Source organism: Myiozetetes cayanensis, unplaced genomic scaffold, assembly GCF_022539395.1.
Source record: "Myiozetetes cayanensis isolate MyiCay16 unplaced genomic scaffold, myiCay2020 scf17, whole genome shotgun sequence".
Lineage (NCBI taxonomy): Eukaryota > Metazoa > Chordata > Aves > Passeriformes > Tyrannidae > Myiozetetes > Myiozetetes cayanensis.
Window position 1 is genome coordinate 18,145,972 of NW_026087378.1, and position 18,219 is coordinate 18,164,190.

Below are 18,219 nucleotides of genomic sequence, written 5' to 3' on the forward strand. Positions count from 1 at the left end.
ACTATGCCATGACAGCCAGGTGGTGCCCACACCTGAGGGGACACCAGCCCTGACTCCTGAGTTATCAGAGGGTTTCCTTGCTGCCACCAGCCTGTCACAGCCCCAGGATGAGGTGAACCAGCCACGTGCAGGACTGGCAGTGGTAGGAGCACCCACGCCTGCTCTGACCGGCTAATTTACTGTGTCGCTGTGCACTGCACTAGCCAATAACTCTGAAATGATGTGGAGATTTGCAGCCAAACCTTCTCATAAAGAGATTTAGGAGGGTGACAAAGATAATTAAACATCCTTCCCCAAGTATTGACTTGCAGCTGAAAGGGGAAAAAATAACTACATTTTTCACAGTCCTTTTAAATCATTCTGATGCCCGGCTGGGACACTGTGCAGGCAAGACCTGGCCTGGCAGCCGTGGGGCTGCTGGTGCCACATTCCTGTCTGCCAGGTTGGGAATAGCATGGGGGAGTAGAGCAGGAGTTTGGGGAGCCAGAGGTGGTGCAGGGTTCCAGGATGGCAATGGGCAGGGAGGGATACTCCAGGGCAAAAAGGGGTGACACAACACGACATGAGGAGAAGGATTCAGCTAAAACAAACAGTGTAGAGGAGTAGGAGAGACAGGAAAGGGTGGACACAGGATCACAGTACAGGAACGGTTACAGTAGGGAAGAGGGGAGCAGGATGCAACAAGGAGGCTTAGGAGCTGGGAGTGAGAGGGGGTTAAGGAGAGGCCCTTGAGGAGCATCAAATACATGCCAAAGCATCTGCAGTGTGTACAGGTATGTCTGCACACCCCTAGAGCACGTTTGCATCCCTCAAGGGGTATGTGCAGGGGTGTGGGGATGCTCAGTACCTGTGGGCTGTCCCAGAACCTGGCTGGAGCCATGAGCTGTGTGTCTGCCAGCTGCATGTGCTGATACGTGTGTGCTGCCAGCTGGGCACGTGTGGGTGGGTAAACACTCATGTCCAGACATGTGGCTTCCATGCCACAGTTTGTGGAGATGCCACAGCTGCCTGCTGGATGTCCCTGTGTGAGGCAGGACTCTGTAAACACGTCGCTGCTCCGTGGCTGTGCCCACACCTGTGCCTGCCCCAAGGTGCTGCCTTTTCCATGCAGTGTGTCACACACATGTGTCGCTGTGCTGTGTCCTATGTGGACATCTTCCATGGATGGAAAGGTGGGATGCACGCAGCTGGAGGAGCATCCTGGGGCAGGACCCTGCCCTGGCATGACCCCAGTTGTTGGAGGACACAGAGAGGTGGCAGGGGGGCACATGGGTACTCAGGAGATATGTCACAGCATGGTTTTGATTGGAAGGGACTTTACAGACCATCTTGTTCCAACCCTCCAATACATGGAGTCACATCACCCACAGGACCTTCTGACCCACCTACAGTGGGGCAGAGCTTCTGTGGGACTCACTCTCTGTAACCCAGGGACCCCACCCCATACACTGCCCTCCACTGGGTTTCTTGAGCTGAGGCCAAAACTCATGAAGGGGTGAGCAAGGGACCCTCATCCCACCTCTCCATGCCCCTGTCAGCTCTGCCAGCCCCAGGGAATGTGCCTGGCAGACTCCCCCAACACCCCCTTGTGGTTTGCCACTGGTCCCACCCAGCTTTGCCAGCTGGTTGCTCTGAGCTCCCTCCCTGCCTTTGTCTGCGAGGTTGGTGCTGTTCCTGCCCATGCCCTCCTGAAGTGGTGCCAGGGGTGAGACCTGGGGACAGGGAAGGGACCCAGCAGTGCTGGATAGCCTGGCTGTGCCAGGTTCCAGCTCCAAGAAGGACTATGGGAAGCAACACCCACTTTTCCCCACACACTTTTCCCCGACACCAGAAAACTCCAAAGTGGCAAAAAAAGTTCCCTGTTAAAGATAAAGTGGTCCTGAGTGCAGGATGTCCTGCTGTCCCTGCCTTGTTCCCCTCACTGGGGGGGGGCTCAGGGTGCCTGAGGCCACTGCCAGGAGCAGGAGGGATGCAATGGGAATACCAGGTGGGAGCAAGGAGGAAAAGGAAATTTTCTGGGGCTTCATCTTAATAGAAAAATTCCCAGGCGGTGCCCTCTTTGGGCTCGTAGGCACTGAGAGAGCAGCATGCCCCCAGCACTGTCCTGGGGACCCTTAACTGGGACGAGTAACACCGAGCCTGAAACTGAGGTGCAAATCACTCCGAACGCCCTTCAGCTTCCAAGGCTGAGCTGTCCCTGAGGTGCCACAGAACGGCTCAGAGCAGCAGGGAACACCAAGCACGGGGCTGCAGAGGCACCCCTGATGCCACCCCAGGAGGACACGGTGGGTATAGTCAGCACCTGCCTGGCATCAGCGGGGGGAACCCAGGTCAGGCACAGCCCCAGCCACCACCTCCACCTCCGTGGTGACACCAGCGTGGAACAGGGGGACACGATTTCAGGCTCCCCTTTGTTCCTTGGCTTGTCCCGTTCCCTGGCGCTCCCCGGTGCTGGCCCTGTCTCCGTCTCTCGCTGTCGTTGTCGTCCGTGGAGCACGCGTGACACCCAGTGGGTGAACACCAGACTGCACTGGCAGGGCGAGCGGCAGCAGGGTCCCTGCACACGGTGGCACTGGCCTGGGGATGTCACCCGTGGGGAGACATGGTCCTCCTGTGTGAAATGGGGTGGCACTGCCCGACGGGCTTGTAGGTGGGCTTGAACTTGGTTGGCTTGGACAGGGTCATGGCTGGGGGGGCCCTGCAGTCCCAGGGGTGTGGGGTCTCACTGGGGCTCTGGGGTCTCTCCAGGCACTTGGGAGTCCCTGCAGTCCCCAGGCTCTGGGGTCTCACAGGCATATGAGGGTCCTTCAGCCCCAGGGCTCTGGGGTCTCTCAGACATAAGGGGGTCCTCCAGCCCTGGGACTCTGGGGTCTTTCCAGGCAGCCAGGGGTCTCTACAGCCCCTTGGCTCTGGATTGTCTCTAGGCATCTGGGAGTCTCTGCAGGCCCAGGGCACTGGGGTCTCTCTAGGCACCCACAGATCCTTGTAACCCTGGGACTCTGGGGTCCCTCAGGCACCCAGGGATCCCTGCAGCTCTGGGGCTCAGCAGAGCTCCGGGGTCTCATCACTCCCCCACCACTACCACCCCCACCATGTGAGTCCCTGTAGCACCAGGGCTCTGGAGTCTCACTGGGCCTCTGGAGTCTTCTCAGGGTCTTGGGGGTCCCTGTAACTTTGGGGTTTTGGGGTCCCATTGTGGCCCCAGGGCTCACTGCAGCCCCATGGCTTTGGTGTCACTGGGGCTCTGGAGTCTCTGTGGGGTCCCAGGGGTCTCTGCAGCCCCAAGGCTTTGGGATCTCACTGGAACCCCTGTGGGCCCCTGCAGCCCTGGGACTCCAAGGCAGTTCCTGAAGTCCTGGGACTCTGGGACCACACTTGGCACCCAAAGGTCCCTGCAGGCCTGGGACTCTGGAGTATCCCCAGGGGACCCTGCAGCCCGGAGTGTTTGATGCCTTGCACCGCTCCTGGGTCAGGATCTCCCTTTCCCCTGGCTTTCCTGCCTTTCGCTGTCCCTCAAAGGTGAGGCAGCCCAGCCAAAACATTCCCTGATGTCTCTCAGGTACTTACCACCCTCCTGCTCCCATCCTGGGACCATCCTCATCCCCCAGCCACCATCTCCTGATGCTGTGTGGCAGCTGCAACCCTTCCTGATTGTTCCATCTGGGTTTCTCTGGGACAAGAAACTCTCAGCCCATCTTTAGCTTTTCCTCCTAACTCTGTTGTTCATTCCCCAGGAGATAAACCCTGATGGAACCAGGATCTGAGGGTAGGCAGTGTTGTGGTTCACACAAAGGCAAAGCAGAACCATTTTCTGTAAGAAAAACATTTTTCATTTCAATTTGCAAAGGTTTTCAAAGTTGATTCTCAGAGGAGCAGGAGTGGTCTCTGTGGAGGGGATTAGATGTTCTTCTCCAGCTCTGGAGAGGCTGGAAGCCCATCTTGCTGAGGCATCCAAGCTCATTAATGGAGCTGTGAACACCCACATGCAGTGCCCTGCAACCCCACTCCCAGCATGTAAATCCCATATCCCAGCTCTGGAGTCTGTAAAGACACTTGGAGGGTTTAGAAATTTGACCTGGAGAATGAAAAGAGGAGGAGAAGGAGGAATGGACCAGTAAGTCAGACACAGCCATGATGGGAGCTGAGTCCTCCTTACTGTACCCTAACCAGCCCCAACAGGTTCTGGAGAGGCTTCACTCGTGAAGCTGGTGGCCATGGGGCACACAGGGACCCCTGAGGCTGCTGCTGTGACAGTCCCTCATGTCATCCCCACTGCCCTCACACAATGACAGTGGGGCAGTGGCCAGAGCAGGACTCTGCATGCTCACAGTGGGCCCCTGTCAGCCCAGGGAATGCCAATCATGGGGCCACCATGAGCTGCCAGCATCCCATAGCCAAGAAAACCAGTGTCCCACTGAACCAGGTTTGATGAGCCACTCCCCCTAACCCCAGGGTGCAGGTTCAGCCAGCCCCAAAAGCAGGGTCTGGAAAGCACCACACAATGGGGTGCTAACATCCCTGCTAACAGATAATCCTGCAAAATGAGCCTAAAAAGTCCATTTCCCTCAGGCTCAGGCCTTGCTAAGGTGGCAGCCCTGATGCCTCCAGGGAAGCATCCCTCATTTCCTCCCTCCCCAGGGCTGAGCTCCTGACACTTCCTCTACAGGGGTTGGGAAGGATGAGACTGTCATACCGTGGGGGCACATCACAAAGTTGCTTCTGAGATCAAAGAATCATCATAATCCCAGACTGTTTGGGGTTGGAAGGGACCTTACAGTTCATCTTGTTCCACCCCCTGCCATGGGCAGGGACACCTTCCACAAACCCCATCCAACCTGGCCTTGGACACTTCCAGGGATCCAGAGGCAGCCACAGCTTCTCTGGGCAACCTGTGCCAGGGCCTCCCCACACTCACAGGGAATAATTTCATCCCAATATCCCATCTAACCCTTCCCTCTGGCAGTGGGAAGCCATTCTCCCTTGTCCTGTCCTTCTGCTGCTCTCTTGGAGCCCCTTTAGGCCCTGGAAGGGGGTCTCAGGTCTCTCAGGAGCCTTCTCTTCTCCAGGTGAACCCACACAGTTCTCCCAGCCTGGCTCCAGGGCAGAGGGGCTCCAGCCCTCAGAGCACCTCCATGGCCTCCTTTGGACTCACTCCAAGAGGTTCACTGTCAATGAAGAGAAGTTAAACAAGCTGTGACATAGCCAAGGCCACATTAATGTGTGGCTTCACATTTGCTACAGTCACCTTCCTCTCTTCTCCCTTGAGGTGAGCAGGGTCCCAGCAGCATCACGCAGATGCTCCAAAATAACCAAAGGCAGTAGTAAAACAGGGTTGTTTCAAGCCCCGGGTGCTTCAAGGGGGTCATGGGAACCCACCACTGCTCATCTGGTGGCTTGCAGGGGGCATGTGATGGTGACCAGCAAGCTCTTGGATAGCTACGTTGTTTTCCAGCTTGATCACCAGCCCCAGGGGCTGCTGCAGAAGAGAAGAACTTTCCATTCCAGTTTCCAGCCTGTCCAACCAGGGAGAGAAATGGTCCTGTCTCTCAGGCACAGAGAGAAATGTGGCAAGGCAGGGCTGGTTCCACTTAAGCGATGCTGTGCCAGCAGCCTACTCCTTCCCACAGAGCCTGCCGGAGCTCCCCCATCCCTGGGACCTCAGTGTCCTCCCTTCTTTCGCCCCATGGGCACACTTTGAGGATACAAAGCCCCCAGGCTCAGGTCCTTACTCTCCAGGCTCTCTGGCTCCTGCAGGGGCTGGGGGTGGCTCTCCCCCCTTGCACATGGACACATGGGAGTGCACAAGCTCACACGCACTCCTGTGCACCCCAAGGCACACTACAACAGTGGTGTCAGACAGCTCGAGGCCATAAATCTGTCTGGCCACACTTGTTCCCTGCTCCGCAGCCCCAAGGCCACCCCAAGGTCTTTCCAGTTCTGGACCTGCCACTCCCTGCCCACTGCGGCAGCTCTTTAACCAAGCGTGGCACTTGGCAGCCCTGCCTCTGGCACCTGGAGCATCCCAAGCTCGGAAACACACGGCCCCACGATGATCCTGCGCCCGGAGGAGCAGCACGGGTAGTACAGGCAGCCTTCCTCCCCAGGCAAGGCCTTGGGAGCAGCTGCAGCTCTCCAGCTTTCTCCCTGCTGGCCCTTCCATGAGTTTTTTCCCAGTTGATGCTGGTCTCAAGTAGGGTACCCCAGGGGCAGTACTGGGGCTATTCCCCATCCCTGTCCCAGGGTTGGATGAGGAGGCAAGCACAGCCTTGCTTGCAGGTGAGGCTAAACCTAGGGAAAGAGTGTGCAGAGTCTCAGTGCAGGTGGACCCCGAGAAATCCAAAATTTGAGTCAAGAGAAACCTTATGGACATCAACAAGAAGGGCAAGATAACCTCAGGTTTCATCCAGACTGGGCACCAAGGGACTGGACAGGGTCTCTTGTCTGGGACAAGGCCCTGGATGGTGTTCTGGACAAGAGGCCGGACAAATGGGACAAGCTGCAACCTGGGTGGCATGAGGAAGAGTGTGGCCACGAACTTGTCCCCTCTATGCAGCACCAGGGGACCCCCAGCTGGGTACTGTGTCTGCAGTGACCCCTCCATTTCGGGGAGAGGCAGAGGAGCTGCAGAGGGAGCAGGTGCTGCTGGCAGGCCTGGGACCTGGGGCTACAAGAGGGTTGGGTTGGGATCTACCAGCATCATACCTGGAGGGCAGGTGCATTGGTGACAGAGCTGGTCTCTCTTGGTAGGGCATGAGATGTGCCAAAGGACAAGGGGCATGGATTACAGCTTCAGGCTGGACAGTAGAACTGCTACTTTTCCCCTGAGAGGTGGAGCAGCTGTAGGACCTGTGAGGTGGGCAAGTCCATCCGTCAAGACGGGGTAAAGTCGTGGGTGACTTTCCCGGGCTGGTGCTGTTTCTGCTCCAAGCAGGAGGGTTGGAGACCCCCAGGGGTCTCTCCCCACCAGTATCATCCTGTAAGCCCAGTGGCAGGCAACCTCCCACCTACAAATTCTTTACCATCCCCAGGTGGGCCAGGAGTCCACCCCCCACCCCCAGGACACCTCGACAGCCAAGCTCTGGTGCACTGGAGCGCAGCCCAATCCCAGGGCCCACACTGGCATTGCTTTTGCCGCCGTGCCGGGAGGCCTGGCCCCTGCTCCCGGCATCAGCTGATTCTGCCAGCGTGCTGGTGCTGCAAAGTCAGGCACAGAGATTGCCAGGGCACCGGTGAGAGGAGAGCAGGGGCAGAGGGACGAGGGGCTCAGGGAGCCGAGGGCAGCTCTGCCCTGAAAGCCGAGCCACCTGCGTGCTGCTACCTGCTGAATAATAAAGGAGCTGACAGCCAGCGGAGAGAAATGTGATGCTGGAGAGCCGGCTGGGGAAGACATCTGATCTCCCAGCAGCTGCGATAGCAACTGCAGAGAGGGAGCCTTCCCGCCGCTGCTCCGGGCGGGGCAGTGTGGCTGGGGTGCCTGCAGGTCTCTACGCATCCCGGGGTGCCTGGGTGACTGGTGCCCGCTCCAGGGGCATGGGCTTGGGGCTGGGAGGATGATGTGAGCTGCAGCAGGCACCCAGCGAGGCAGAGCTCAAGGGCACAGCCAGGTTTCCCAGGAGGTGAGGCAGAAGGAGCCTGCTTGCAGCCAGTGCCCGCACCTGGGGTCCAGCAGCTCAGCCTCATGTCCAGAGGAGGGGAGATGGTTTATATCCCAGATGACTCCGACTTCAGCTCCTTCAGGGATCAGTGTGAGAGCCTGGAGGGCTGGCATTGTCGGTATAACAAGGCTGGTGTGACCGTGTGGAGTCAGGGCCAGGAGGAAAGCTGTACCGTGCAGAAAATCAAGGTAAGCAGACCCTCCACTTTCTCTGCCCCAGCTGTGGGACTCCAGAGGGTCTCCAAGGGGTGCTGACCATGCTTGGGGTGCACAGTCCAGCCGGTCTAGGGTGTTTCTGCCCCAAATCCCAGCGCTGGCAGCGTTAGACCCTAAAGGTGTTTCTCCAGCTGCTTTATCCTCTCAACCTGCCGGGATGCCCAAGGCCTCCTGCCACGTGGGCTCATATTGCGCTACCCTTGGTCCAGACACCAGTGGGAAGGCCCTGGGATCAGTTACGTTATGGAGATGGCCTTGCTGGGAGCCCCCAGACATGAGACAGGCTGAGGGGATCCCTCCCTGGTGTCCTTTCCCTGGCTTCTCCATCCTGAGGCACATCACCTCGTTTCCTCACTGGATGAGCATCTCGGAGAATTTAAGAGCCTCCGTGCCCCTCACGTTGTTGTTACACCTTGTTGCTCATCCACACAGCTCCAGTGGCACTGCCAGGTGACCTTGGGCACATCAGGAGAGGTTACAGGGTACTGGGGGCACAGGCAGCCCATCTTGGGTGGGCTCCCTGTGTGGGAGCATCCTGTGGGTCCATGCTTGGCTCCATGGTGGGTGTCAAAGGCTTTGGTTTTTCTGGCCCCCAAGAATCCAGACTGCTGGACAGGGATGGGATCCACCAAAACAGGGAGGGGCAGAGCATCTTACCTACAGGATAGCCTACCTGACTGAGAGAGTATTCAGCTAGGAGTGTTAGGGGAGGGTTACCATGACCTGAGGAGCAGGGAAGGCATGGGGAGGTGGTGAGGAGGGATATAACACGCTGGAGGAGGCTCTTGCACCACTCTCCTGAACACAGAATAATCAGCAGTACGTCTCAGGTGCCTGCACCCCAGCACATGCAGCTGAGGAGGCACCAGGAGGAACTGGGCCCACAGTGCTGCTGTGGATGGAGGCCCCTTGGGGCCAAGGCGAGGAGGAAGAGCAGCAGGTATATCTGCAAGACACAATTCCTTGCTGCCATGAGCCAGGGAAGAGCTTTTGGACTAGCATTGGGGAATACCAGCTGGGCATGCACAGGTCACAGGGACACACCCAGGGGTGCTGAGGGGTCTGGCCAACATCTCTTTGAAAAGTTCTGGTGCCTGCAGGAGCTCCCTGATATCAGGGAAGAGGCCATCCATCACACCCATCTCCCAAAAGGGAATTCCAGGGTACTCTGGGCTGCTGTGTCACCTCCATCCCTGGGAAGGAGATGCCATGAAAGCCATGTCCTGAAGGAGAAGGGCAGTGGTGACAGCAGCAGGTACCTCCCAAGGGCAAATCATGCCTGAGCAGCCTGACAGCCTCCTGCGGGGAGAGGTCTGGCTGTGTGGGTACTGGGGGATCTGGGAGAGCTCTGTGCTGTGACTTTAGCACAGCCTTGGACAGGGTGTCCCATTAATCTCCGTGTTGCCATATCCCTGAGATCTGCACTGCTCTGTGTGACCAGGACAGGCTTGGAAGGACAGGCTGGCAGGAACCCCTGGAGTGCAGCCAAGGTCAAACATACTGCCTGGCAGAAGGGTTGCAGTTATGTCCCCTTTGCCACCACGAGCCACACAGAGAGGGGACCCCAAGCATGTCCAGGGGCGTCAGGCACCATCACCCAGCCTGGTTCATTGCAAGTTGTACCTCCTTGATGTGGTTTTTCCCTACCCTGGAGAGGGTCTGAGCATGGTACAGGGGTTAGCACTGCCCAGGGACTCTTCCCGAAATATGGGATGGAGCATTCCACCCAGTCGTATGGGAGAGCTGAGCTGTACAGCTCTCTGGAACTTGAGGTCAGAAGTCTTTCCATTAACTGAGGGAGTTACTTAACCCAGAGATCACTGAACAGTTGGAGCTTTGGATTTTTTCCACCTGAAATCCCTTTGGATGGTTTTGGACTCTGTGTTTTCCCCATTCCAGCTGATCACCTGCTATGCCTGGTGAGCCTGTTGTTTCATCCAAGGCTGAATGGGGTGGTGGACAGGCTTTAGCAGGGAATTTGGGGGGTGCAAGGCTGAGATGCTCCTGCAGGGATAAGTGGAGCTTCCAGGAGCCCCATGAGCTCCATCTACAGCTGGAAACATCCCTGTCCCTGCAGCAGCAGCACCTCCGACCCAACTAGGAGGCGGTGGCTGGGGCGGGGGAGCTGGAGGAGGGGGTTGGGTGCTCCCACACTCCTCCACGGTGCCCTGGGGACTGCAGCACATCTCCAAGCCTGTCCTGGGCACAGGTCCAGCACGCCGGGCACAAACCACCACCCAAGCCACCGGGGAAAGCTTGCCCGAGATTGATGGGACCTGCCACGTTCAGAGGGCCATCTCCGATTACACAGCACCTCATCAAAGATGCAAGGCCTCTAATGAGGAGCAGATGACATCTCCTTCCTCCCAGCGCTGAGAAGAGCAAGGCCGCTGCCTTCATCAATAATGCACCGGCTGGGCAGGGTGGGCAGCTCCAGGGCTCAGGTTACAGCCCAGGCCCCTCCAGCCTCCCCAGACTGGACCCCACACTCAAGACCATCCTGTTAGGGCAGGACCATCCCTTTGCTGTCCCTGAGGGGAGAGGGCAGGGCTAAGGGTCCCCAAAGCCTGGACCACCAGCCATCTCTGCTTGAGGGCAGAGGGTCTTTCCAGCCCCACTCTGGATGCATGACCAGGGGCTCTGCTTGGGCTGTCCTGAAGCAGAGATGTGTCCTGCCCTGTGTGCGTAGAGCATCCTCTGTGGCACACGTGCTTTACAGCAGCACAGGGACACACCACTGCCCACAGGGACAGCCTAAAGCTCCGTGGTCTGGGGTTGAGTGCTGACCCCCTGCCTGTCTCCCCACAGACCCGCATCTCCTGCAAGGATGTCCCTGCCGAGACCCTCTACGACGTGCTGCATGACACCAGCTACCGCAAGAAATGGGACTCCAACATGATTGAGACCTACGACATCGGGCGCCTCACCGTTAATGCTGACGTCGGATACTACTCCTGTGAGCAGCCCCCAGCCCCTGGAGACTCCCCCTCCCCAGTCCCACAGCCCTGTGAGTGTGTGTGGGGCTGTGGGGGTTGCGGTGTAATTGTTCCCTGCCCGCAGGGAAGTGCCCCAGCCCCCTGAAGAACCGGGATTTTGTCACCCTGCGCTCCTGGCTGCCCCTGGGAAATGACTACATGATCATCAACTACAGCGTCAAGCACCCGGTGAGCCCCCTCCCCCCTGCATTGCCCCCAGCCCTGGAGGGGTGCCAGAAGGCACAGGCAGGGCTGGGCAGGCTCTGAGGGGCACAGGGTGTCTCTGCAGAATTACCCACCCCGGAAGGATTTTGTGAGGGCCGTGTCCCTGCAGACAGGTTACCTGATCAAGGCCAACGGCGACGGTGCCTGTGTCCTCTACTACCTCACCCAGGTGGACCCTCGTGGTGAGTGCCAGCAGGAGGGGAGGGGGCACCATGCCCAGTGTGCCCCCAGAGCTGACATACTGGCTCTCCATCACCCAGGCTCTGGGGAGTGGGGACAGCCCAAGGAAGAAGGGGGTCCCTCCCCCATCAGTCCTGGGGTTGCTCAGGCTGGCACGGAGCACTGCAGGCTCACGGAGCCTCCCTGGGGCTGGCCCTGGCTGCCTGAGTGATGGGGCTTTGGGCTCTTGCAGGGTCGCTGCCAAAGTGGGTGGTGAACCGTGTCTCCCAGTTTGTGGCACCGAAGGTAAGCAGTGTGGCTGGTGGTGAGATGCACAGGCAGCAGGGATGAGCTGCCCCTAAATAACTCTGGGTGGGGGCAGGATGGGTGGTGGATGACCCAGGCCCCACCGAATGGGTGCTGGGTGGCACACGGTTCATGGGATGTGTCCTGGGTGACCCAGAGCTCATGAGACAGGTACTGGATATCCCAGAGCTCACAGAACAGGTGCTGGGTGACCAAGGCTCACAGGATGTGTCCTGGATGACACGCATGATGGGTGCTGAGTGACACTGAGTGTGCACTGGGCGTGATGCTGGGGCTGTGTGCTCCAAGCCAGGCCCACATCCCCTCCCAACACCCCCAAAAACCAGCAGCGGGGGAACTGGGAGCTGGGGCTCCATCCCCAGATCCACTCTGCCCGCAGGCCATGAAGAAGATCTACAAGGCTGGGCTGAAGTACCCGGAGTGGAAACGCAAGCACGACCCCGAGTACAAGCCCTGGGTGTACCCGGAGCAGAACACCCTGCCCAGCATGAGCCTGACCGAGCTCTCGGTGCAACACGCTGACTCCCTGGAGAACATCGATGAGACGGGGCTGCCTGAGGACCACCTGAGCACCAGTGACCATGAGGCCTGAGCCCTCTCCATGGGCTTTTGTGGGGAGACCCCCTCATGACCGAGGCTTGGCAGCCAGAGGGCACGGGTGGGAATTTGGCCCCATGCCCCCCAATAGCCAGATCTGCTCTCCAACTCCTTCATCGTACACCCCCCTACCCAGGCAGCAGGGTGCTGTTCCATGGGAATCTGAGTCACAAGCACTGGAAAGCAGGAGGATGGGCACCCTGGTCCCCCCGTGCCCACTGAGATGTCCCCACAGGAGGTAGTGCTGGGAGTGGGTGCCCCAAGGAGAGGCTGAGCAGAGCAAGAGAGGGGGAACCCTTCATGGAATGAGTAGGAGCTTTCCTGGCACCAGGGTATGCCTCTCCCATGGTAAGATCTTCTAGGGGTGTCCCTCAAAGGTCCAGAAGTGAAGGGCTGTGGGGACTCTGCTCAGGCTTTGCAGCAGCACAGGGCTTAGACTGACCTGCTCTGGCCCAAGGTCTGCCACACCCAAGGTCAGGCTGGACCCACTGCAGCCCCACCACGCTTTGTGTGACCCCTTCACCTCAGGGAACCCTCCCGGGTCCTCTCCTGAGCGCCAGGCTCACCTCTACAGGCTGGCTCTAGTCCATCTGGCTCTGGGGACCCCTTCTCAGGTGGTGTTTGGGGGGGCTTGTCCTGGCAGTGGGGTCTCGGGCAGCCTGTGTCCCCACTCTCTCGGTGTTTGCTGCTGCTGTGGTTTCTGACACAACAATAAAGGGGTTGGTGTGTGTGCAAGAGAGCATCAGGCTGGCACAGGATGAAGTTGGCACCGAGCCCACCCAGAGGCTGTGCAGGTGCTTGGTCTCGGTGGAAGAGGAGGGTTAGTCCATCCAGCACCCCGGGGTGACCCTCAGCAGGGAGTGGGGTGGCCACGGCAGGGCAGGACAAATGGATGTCAGGCTCTGTACCCCTACATGTGGGTGAGGCTGTGTGGGCACAGGGCAGCTCCCACCAATGGGAAGTTGGTCTAGACAGACACTGCCTTGGGAACATGCTGACAAATGAGGGATTTTCCACCCACTATTCACGCCCCTGCTCTGAGGCTGACTGTGGCTGCGGGGCTCCTGGCCCAGCTGGGTTGGGCCCAAATGGGGCCATTACTGATTTTGGTGCTGAGTTGCTCAGCTCTGGACCTTTCCCAGCAAGGTAAAAACTAGGGGACATGGCCAGGATGTCACATAGCCAGAACGTGGGGGACAATCGCGGCAGTGGTGTGGGACAACCCCCTGGCAGCACCCAGAGCTTGCAGCCTGCCCAGAGCCACCTGCCACTGTGGCTTTTGGGGCTTCTCTGACCCAGCCTCGTGCTTACTAATCCCCCTGACCTGCTGTGAGTTGAGTGCCACTGCCCTGTGCGTGCTTTCCTTGGGCTCACCTTGAGCCTTTCTGATTCATCCAGACACTCCCACTCCAGCATCCCGGGTGTGAATGTTCTCTGTCCCCCTTTAGCCACCCCCCTTAGGTCATGTATGTCCCCTGTGCTGCCTCAGGGGGACATCACTCATACACAGAGTGCTGGGGAGGGGACAGGAGGTCCTGACCGTCGGGACAGCCACCTCCCCCCGGTTTGCAGCTGGGCTGGCTGCATGGGCACAGCTGGGGCCAGGAGCCGCCTCCGCAAGGAAAACGAGGAAAACCCAAGGACAGATGTGCAGATCCCTCCTCCCAGTGCTCCGGGTTCATGGTGAGGGGAGCAATCCCCATTCCTCATGCTGCTCCCACCATGGCAGCAGACCGAGGGCACCCTCAGCAGGGATGATTTTACCTGTGAAAACACACATCCCAGTCCCAAATTGCCCCCAAAACACCTTGAAAGGGCTGGGCTCTGCGGCCAGAGCAAGGGGATTAAACACCCTCATGGGGCAGAGCCCACTGGCATCCCGAACCCTCAGGGTGCTGGGATGAAGACCACCCCTCACGGCCCCAGCCCTGCAGGAAGCAGCCTCATCCCGCCTCATTCCCCGGATGTTTCTCTGTAGGATCAGGCTGCAGCTCTGGCGTGGGGTTATTTTTAGCCACCTCTGACTGGGTGTGAGGAGCTGTTGCCTGAGCACACAGAGCCCGGCGGGGAGTCCCCACTCCCCAGTCAACCCCAGGGAATGCTGTGCCGCGATGGGTGACACCTCAGCCTGGGATGTGGCCCAAAATGACCAGGATGGTGGTGGCACGGGGAGGAGAAGGGCTGCTGGGGTGGCAGGGACACCGGTCCACATCCAGCATTGGGCTGTAGCAGAGCTCCTGGCACCCAGCATCACCCTGGCCAGGGAGCAGGGTGAAATTTGGGGGGCCGGGGGGAAGGGGGACTGCTTCACCAGGAGCCCCAGTGCGGGGATTTCTTTTCGATTGATGTTCCCCTGCCAGGTTTCCTGTGGCACAAACAGGAAGGGGGCTGGGCACTGGTATCCCGAGTGAGGGAATGGGGCAGGCAGGGTGTGGGGGGCTTGGAGCCCCCTCGGGTGCCCCCCGCTGGGATTCTAGGGGAGTGGGTGGCCCACGGCCCAGTGGGACGAGGGCCAGACATGTGGGGGCTGCAGCCCAGCAGGACAGCCCAGCTGGAAGGCTTTTCCTGCCTGGCCTGAGCAGAGAGGAGCCGCCCGCGCAGAGATTGGAAAGGAAACGGGAAGCTGCTGCTGGACAAGAGATTAGCCTGGAGGCAGTGATGTCAGCCCTGATGGATGGGGGGCAGGGGCAGTGTGGCATGGGCCCTCCATCCTGGCCACACGCAGTGTCAAACGTGCCCCGGCTGGGGGAGGATGTGACTCCATCCCTGGATCTCCTGATTTGCACCTTCTGAGCTCATGGATATGTCTTGGGTAGCCCTTGGCCCCACCACCCACACTGGGACCTTGAGCCCAGCAAGGAGCCCCCCTGCAACTCCTCTTACCTCATGGACAGATCTTCAGCTGGGCTTTTGCTGGAGAGATCCAGCAGGTTTCCAAGCCAAACAACCTCAAGCTTCCCACTCCCAACTCCTCCACCAAGCCCTCCCAGGGGCTCAGCTCAGCCATGGCATGGCAAAGCCCCCAGGCTCAGACCCCACCCCACATTTCCAGTTGTTAAATGTGACATTTACCCTCTAGGTATGACCTTTGAGTGTTCCTTACCCCGGTCTGCTCCCAAGAGATGCTCCCACCATCACCCCACACATCCCCCAGCGTGATCCAGCATGGGCAGGTCTGAAGGAAAATCAAAAGCTGCTCCAGGGTGCAGTGAAAGCTGATGGCTAGGGATGAATGGATGGATCAATGGATGGATCGATGGATGGCTAGAAAAAGAAAAGGAGGAAGAGGGAGAGAAAGAGAGAGAGGGAGGGAGCAAGGGAGGAGAGAAGAATGGATAAAGGGATGGATGGATGGGCATCTGGACACATGGACCTTAAGGGACAGTGTCATCCTGGGTACTGCCTGGAAAGGGGAAGGACCACACAGGCCTTTGTGCTGGAAGGATCTAACCTTCACTTTGATGTTAGCTTCCTCCAGCCCTTGCCAGCATCTTCCCAAAGCCCAATCCCCCAGCCCCAGGGGTGTTTTCTGATCCTGCCCATCTACCTCTTCCAGGGAGCAGGCAAGACCTTCCTGCTCTGTGAATACCACAACCAGGACAGGGTTAGGGTTCTAAATATAGATCCCATCAGCAGGATGGCAAACCCTGGCAGAAGCTTTGAAACCTGTGCTGCAGAAAGTGGGGCTGCTGGGAAGCCCTCAGGAAACATCCCAACACAGCACACACCTCAGGGCTGCCAGTGCCCTGCTGTGCCCTGCTCCCCTCCAGCACAGCCTGTGCCAGCTGTGTGGCTCCAGGGTGGTCCCTGGCTGGGGGATGCCTCAGCTCAAGCTGTCCTCATGGCTTTTTGGGAAGGGACACTCCCCTTCGGGAACCAGGTGCTGGGGCTCAGCAGAGGTGCTTGAGCAGGCAGTTCCTCTTTGCCGAGGGAACTGAGCCCCAATCCTGGCACTTATGTGTCAGTGGAGGGAGAAGGGAGTGGAGGGAAGGTCTTCCGCACCAAACTGCCCTGTCAGTAGCATCAGGGTGTGTGTTGTGGGAGCTGGACCCTGTCCTCGGTCACACTGGGCCTACCAGGGCTGCAACTTACCCTTCTAGGGATATCCCAGGATGTCTCTTCCATCTGGGACAACATTTCCCTCTGCAGTAGCCCATTCTGCCCTCCTGGCACACAGGGAGGAGCAGTAGCAGCAGGTTCTGAGGGGTCTAAAGTGCATTGGCAGCAGGTGAGGGAGGGGATCCTGCCCCTCTGCCCAGCCCTGGGCAGGCACATCTGCAGGGCTGGCCCAGCTCTGGCTCCTCAGCACAGCAGGGCCAGGGAGCTCCTGGAGCGGCTCCAGCGCCGGCTGCGGAGATGCCCAAGGGCTGGAGCATCTCTGGGAGCAGCAAAGGCTGAGGGAGCTGGGGCTGTTGAGCCTGCAGAGCACCCCCTGAGAGGGGCCCTCCCCAGGGTGTGTCAGGGGCTGCAGGGAGGGGGCAGAGGATGGCCCAGGCTCTGCTCGGGGGGGCCCAGCAATGGCCCCAGAGCCACGGGCAGGAACTGATGCCCAGCAAGTTCCAGCTGGACAGGAGGAAGAACTTGTTGGCTGGGCAGTGAGCCAGCCCTGAGCAGAGAGCAGAGAGGGTGTGGAGTCTCCTCATTGGAGATATTCCAGAACCATCTGAACATAGTCCTGTGCCATGTGCTCTGGAAGGCCCTGCTGGAGCAGGGAGGCACTGTGTTCCTTCCAACCTGACCCGTCCTGGAATTCTGCCTCTGGAGATGCTTCTGGGTGCTCAATAGTGGTGAGCCAGAATCTGGCCCCACTCAGGACTTCACTGGTGCCAATGCCTCCAGCAAGGCAGGATGGAAATGGTGACACATCATCTGTCACCAGCACTGCCAGCACCCTTTGCTCCATCCCTCCCGCTCACACCACAGACCTCAGTAACCTTCCCATGAGCAGTGGTGCCAAACAGCTTCCTCTGAGAGGCAGAGGGATGGCATGGTCTGCAGTGCAGGGCCAGAGGGTCCCTGCACACCCTCATGGTCCCTGTGCACCCCGTCTCCACACCCCATCCACAAGGTGGTCCAAGGGGCCACCCATGCCATCCCCAGCCCTGGGGATGTGCCACTCCCTGCCAGAGCAGCTGGCAGGGAAGGGGGAGGAAGGCAAAAGCTGTGCCAGACTGGTGCTGAATTCTGCTTCTGCTTTGAAGGAGCAGCCTGTGATAAGAAGAACCTGCCTTTCCTGCATGCAGAGAGGCTTGTACAGAGAGGCCATCCCACAGGGGGCTCCCAATGTTCCCAAACCCCCACAGTGGCTTTTGGGGGCATCACTGGGGGAGGAAAGGACCAGCTTGAGTTGGAGTAAGGATATCCTCAGATCTGGACCTGCCAGGGCAGGGGGAGGTTATTGGCTGCAGCATCAGGAGTGGAGAAGGGTGTTGTGAGATACCAGCCTTGGACATCCTTTGTATGCAAGGTTGGGTAAGGGCAGAGCCAGACAAACTGCCAGCCCTCCTGGGGCTCTTGTGAAAAGTGCTCTCTTAAAGGCAGATGGCTTAGTCCATGGTGAAAGCTCAGGTTCCTTCCAGGAGAGAATTCCTCTGGACATCCCCCTTCCACCCCAGACCCTGCAGTTATCCTGGCTGTGACTCACTCCACATCACCCTTGCCATGGGACACCAGGAGTAGGAGGGAGTGCTGCATCCCCAGCCTCCCTGCAGCTCAAGGGAGGTTTTGGTGTTCCCAGCCAGCCCCAGTGCCAGTTCTCCCAAGTGCCCTCATGAGCATGAACAGTTTTCCCTCTTTCCTCCCATTTGGCAGCACCTTTCCAGCAGCTGCACCCTTTCCAGTCCTGTGCCATGGTGGAGACAGTGAGTATCTCCTCTTGCCTCCAGCCAGGGCAGAAACAGCAGATAGAGCTGAATACATCCAAGAACTTCAGAGATATCCCTTGGCAGCACATCCTTGGAATGTGGGTCTCAGGGAATCCTGGTTCCCCATGGCAATGTGTCCAAGGGCTTGCAGTGGGAAGCAGGATCCTTGCTGGGAAGGCAAGGGAAGAATGAGAGGTGAGTG

The 18,219-nt window shown here is 58.8% G+C and overlaps 1 protein-coding gene across 1 annotated transcript; it reads left to right on the forward strand.

Annotated features, from left to right (window-relative positions):
• The first annotated feature begins 7,678 nt into the window (after positions 1-7,678).
• On the forward strand, positions 7,679-12,867 carry LOC126638456 (START domain-containing protein 10-like). Its single transcript, XM_050312357.1, has 6 exons — positions 7,679-7,843; positions 10,679-10,826; positions 10,931-11,034; positions 11,135-11,252; positions 11,483-11,535; positions 11,936-12,867. The coding sequence occupies exons 1-6, from the start codon at positions 7,679-7,681 to the stop codon at positions 12,146-12,148; spliced, it is 801 nt and encodes a 266-aa protein (XP_050168314.1). The 3' UTR covers positions 12,149-12,867.
• The last annotated feature ends 5,352 nt before the right edge of the window (positions 12,868-18,219 follow it).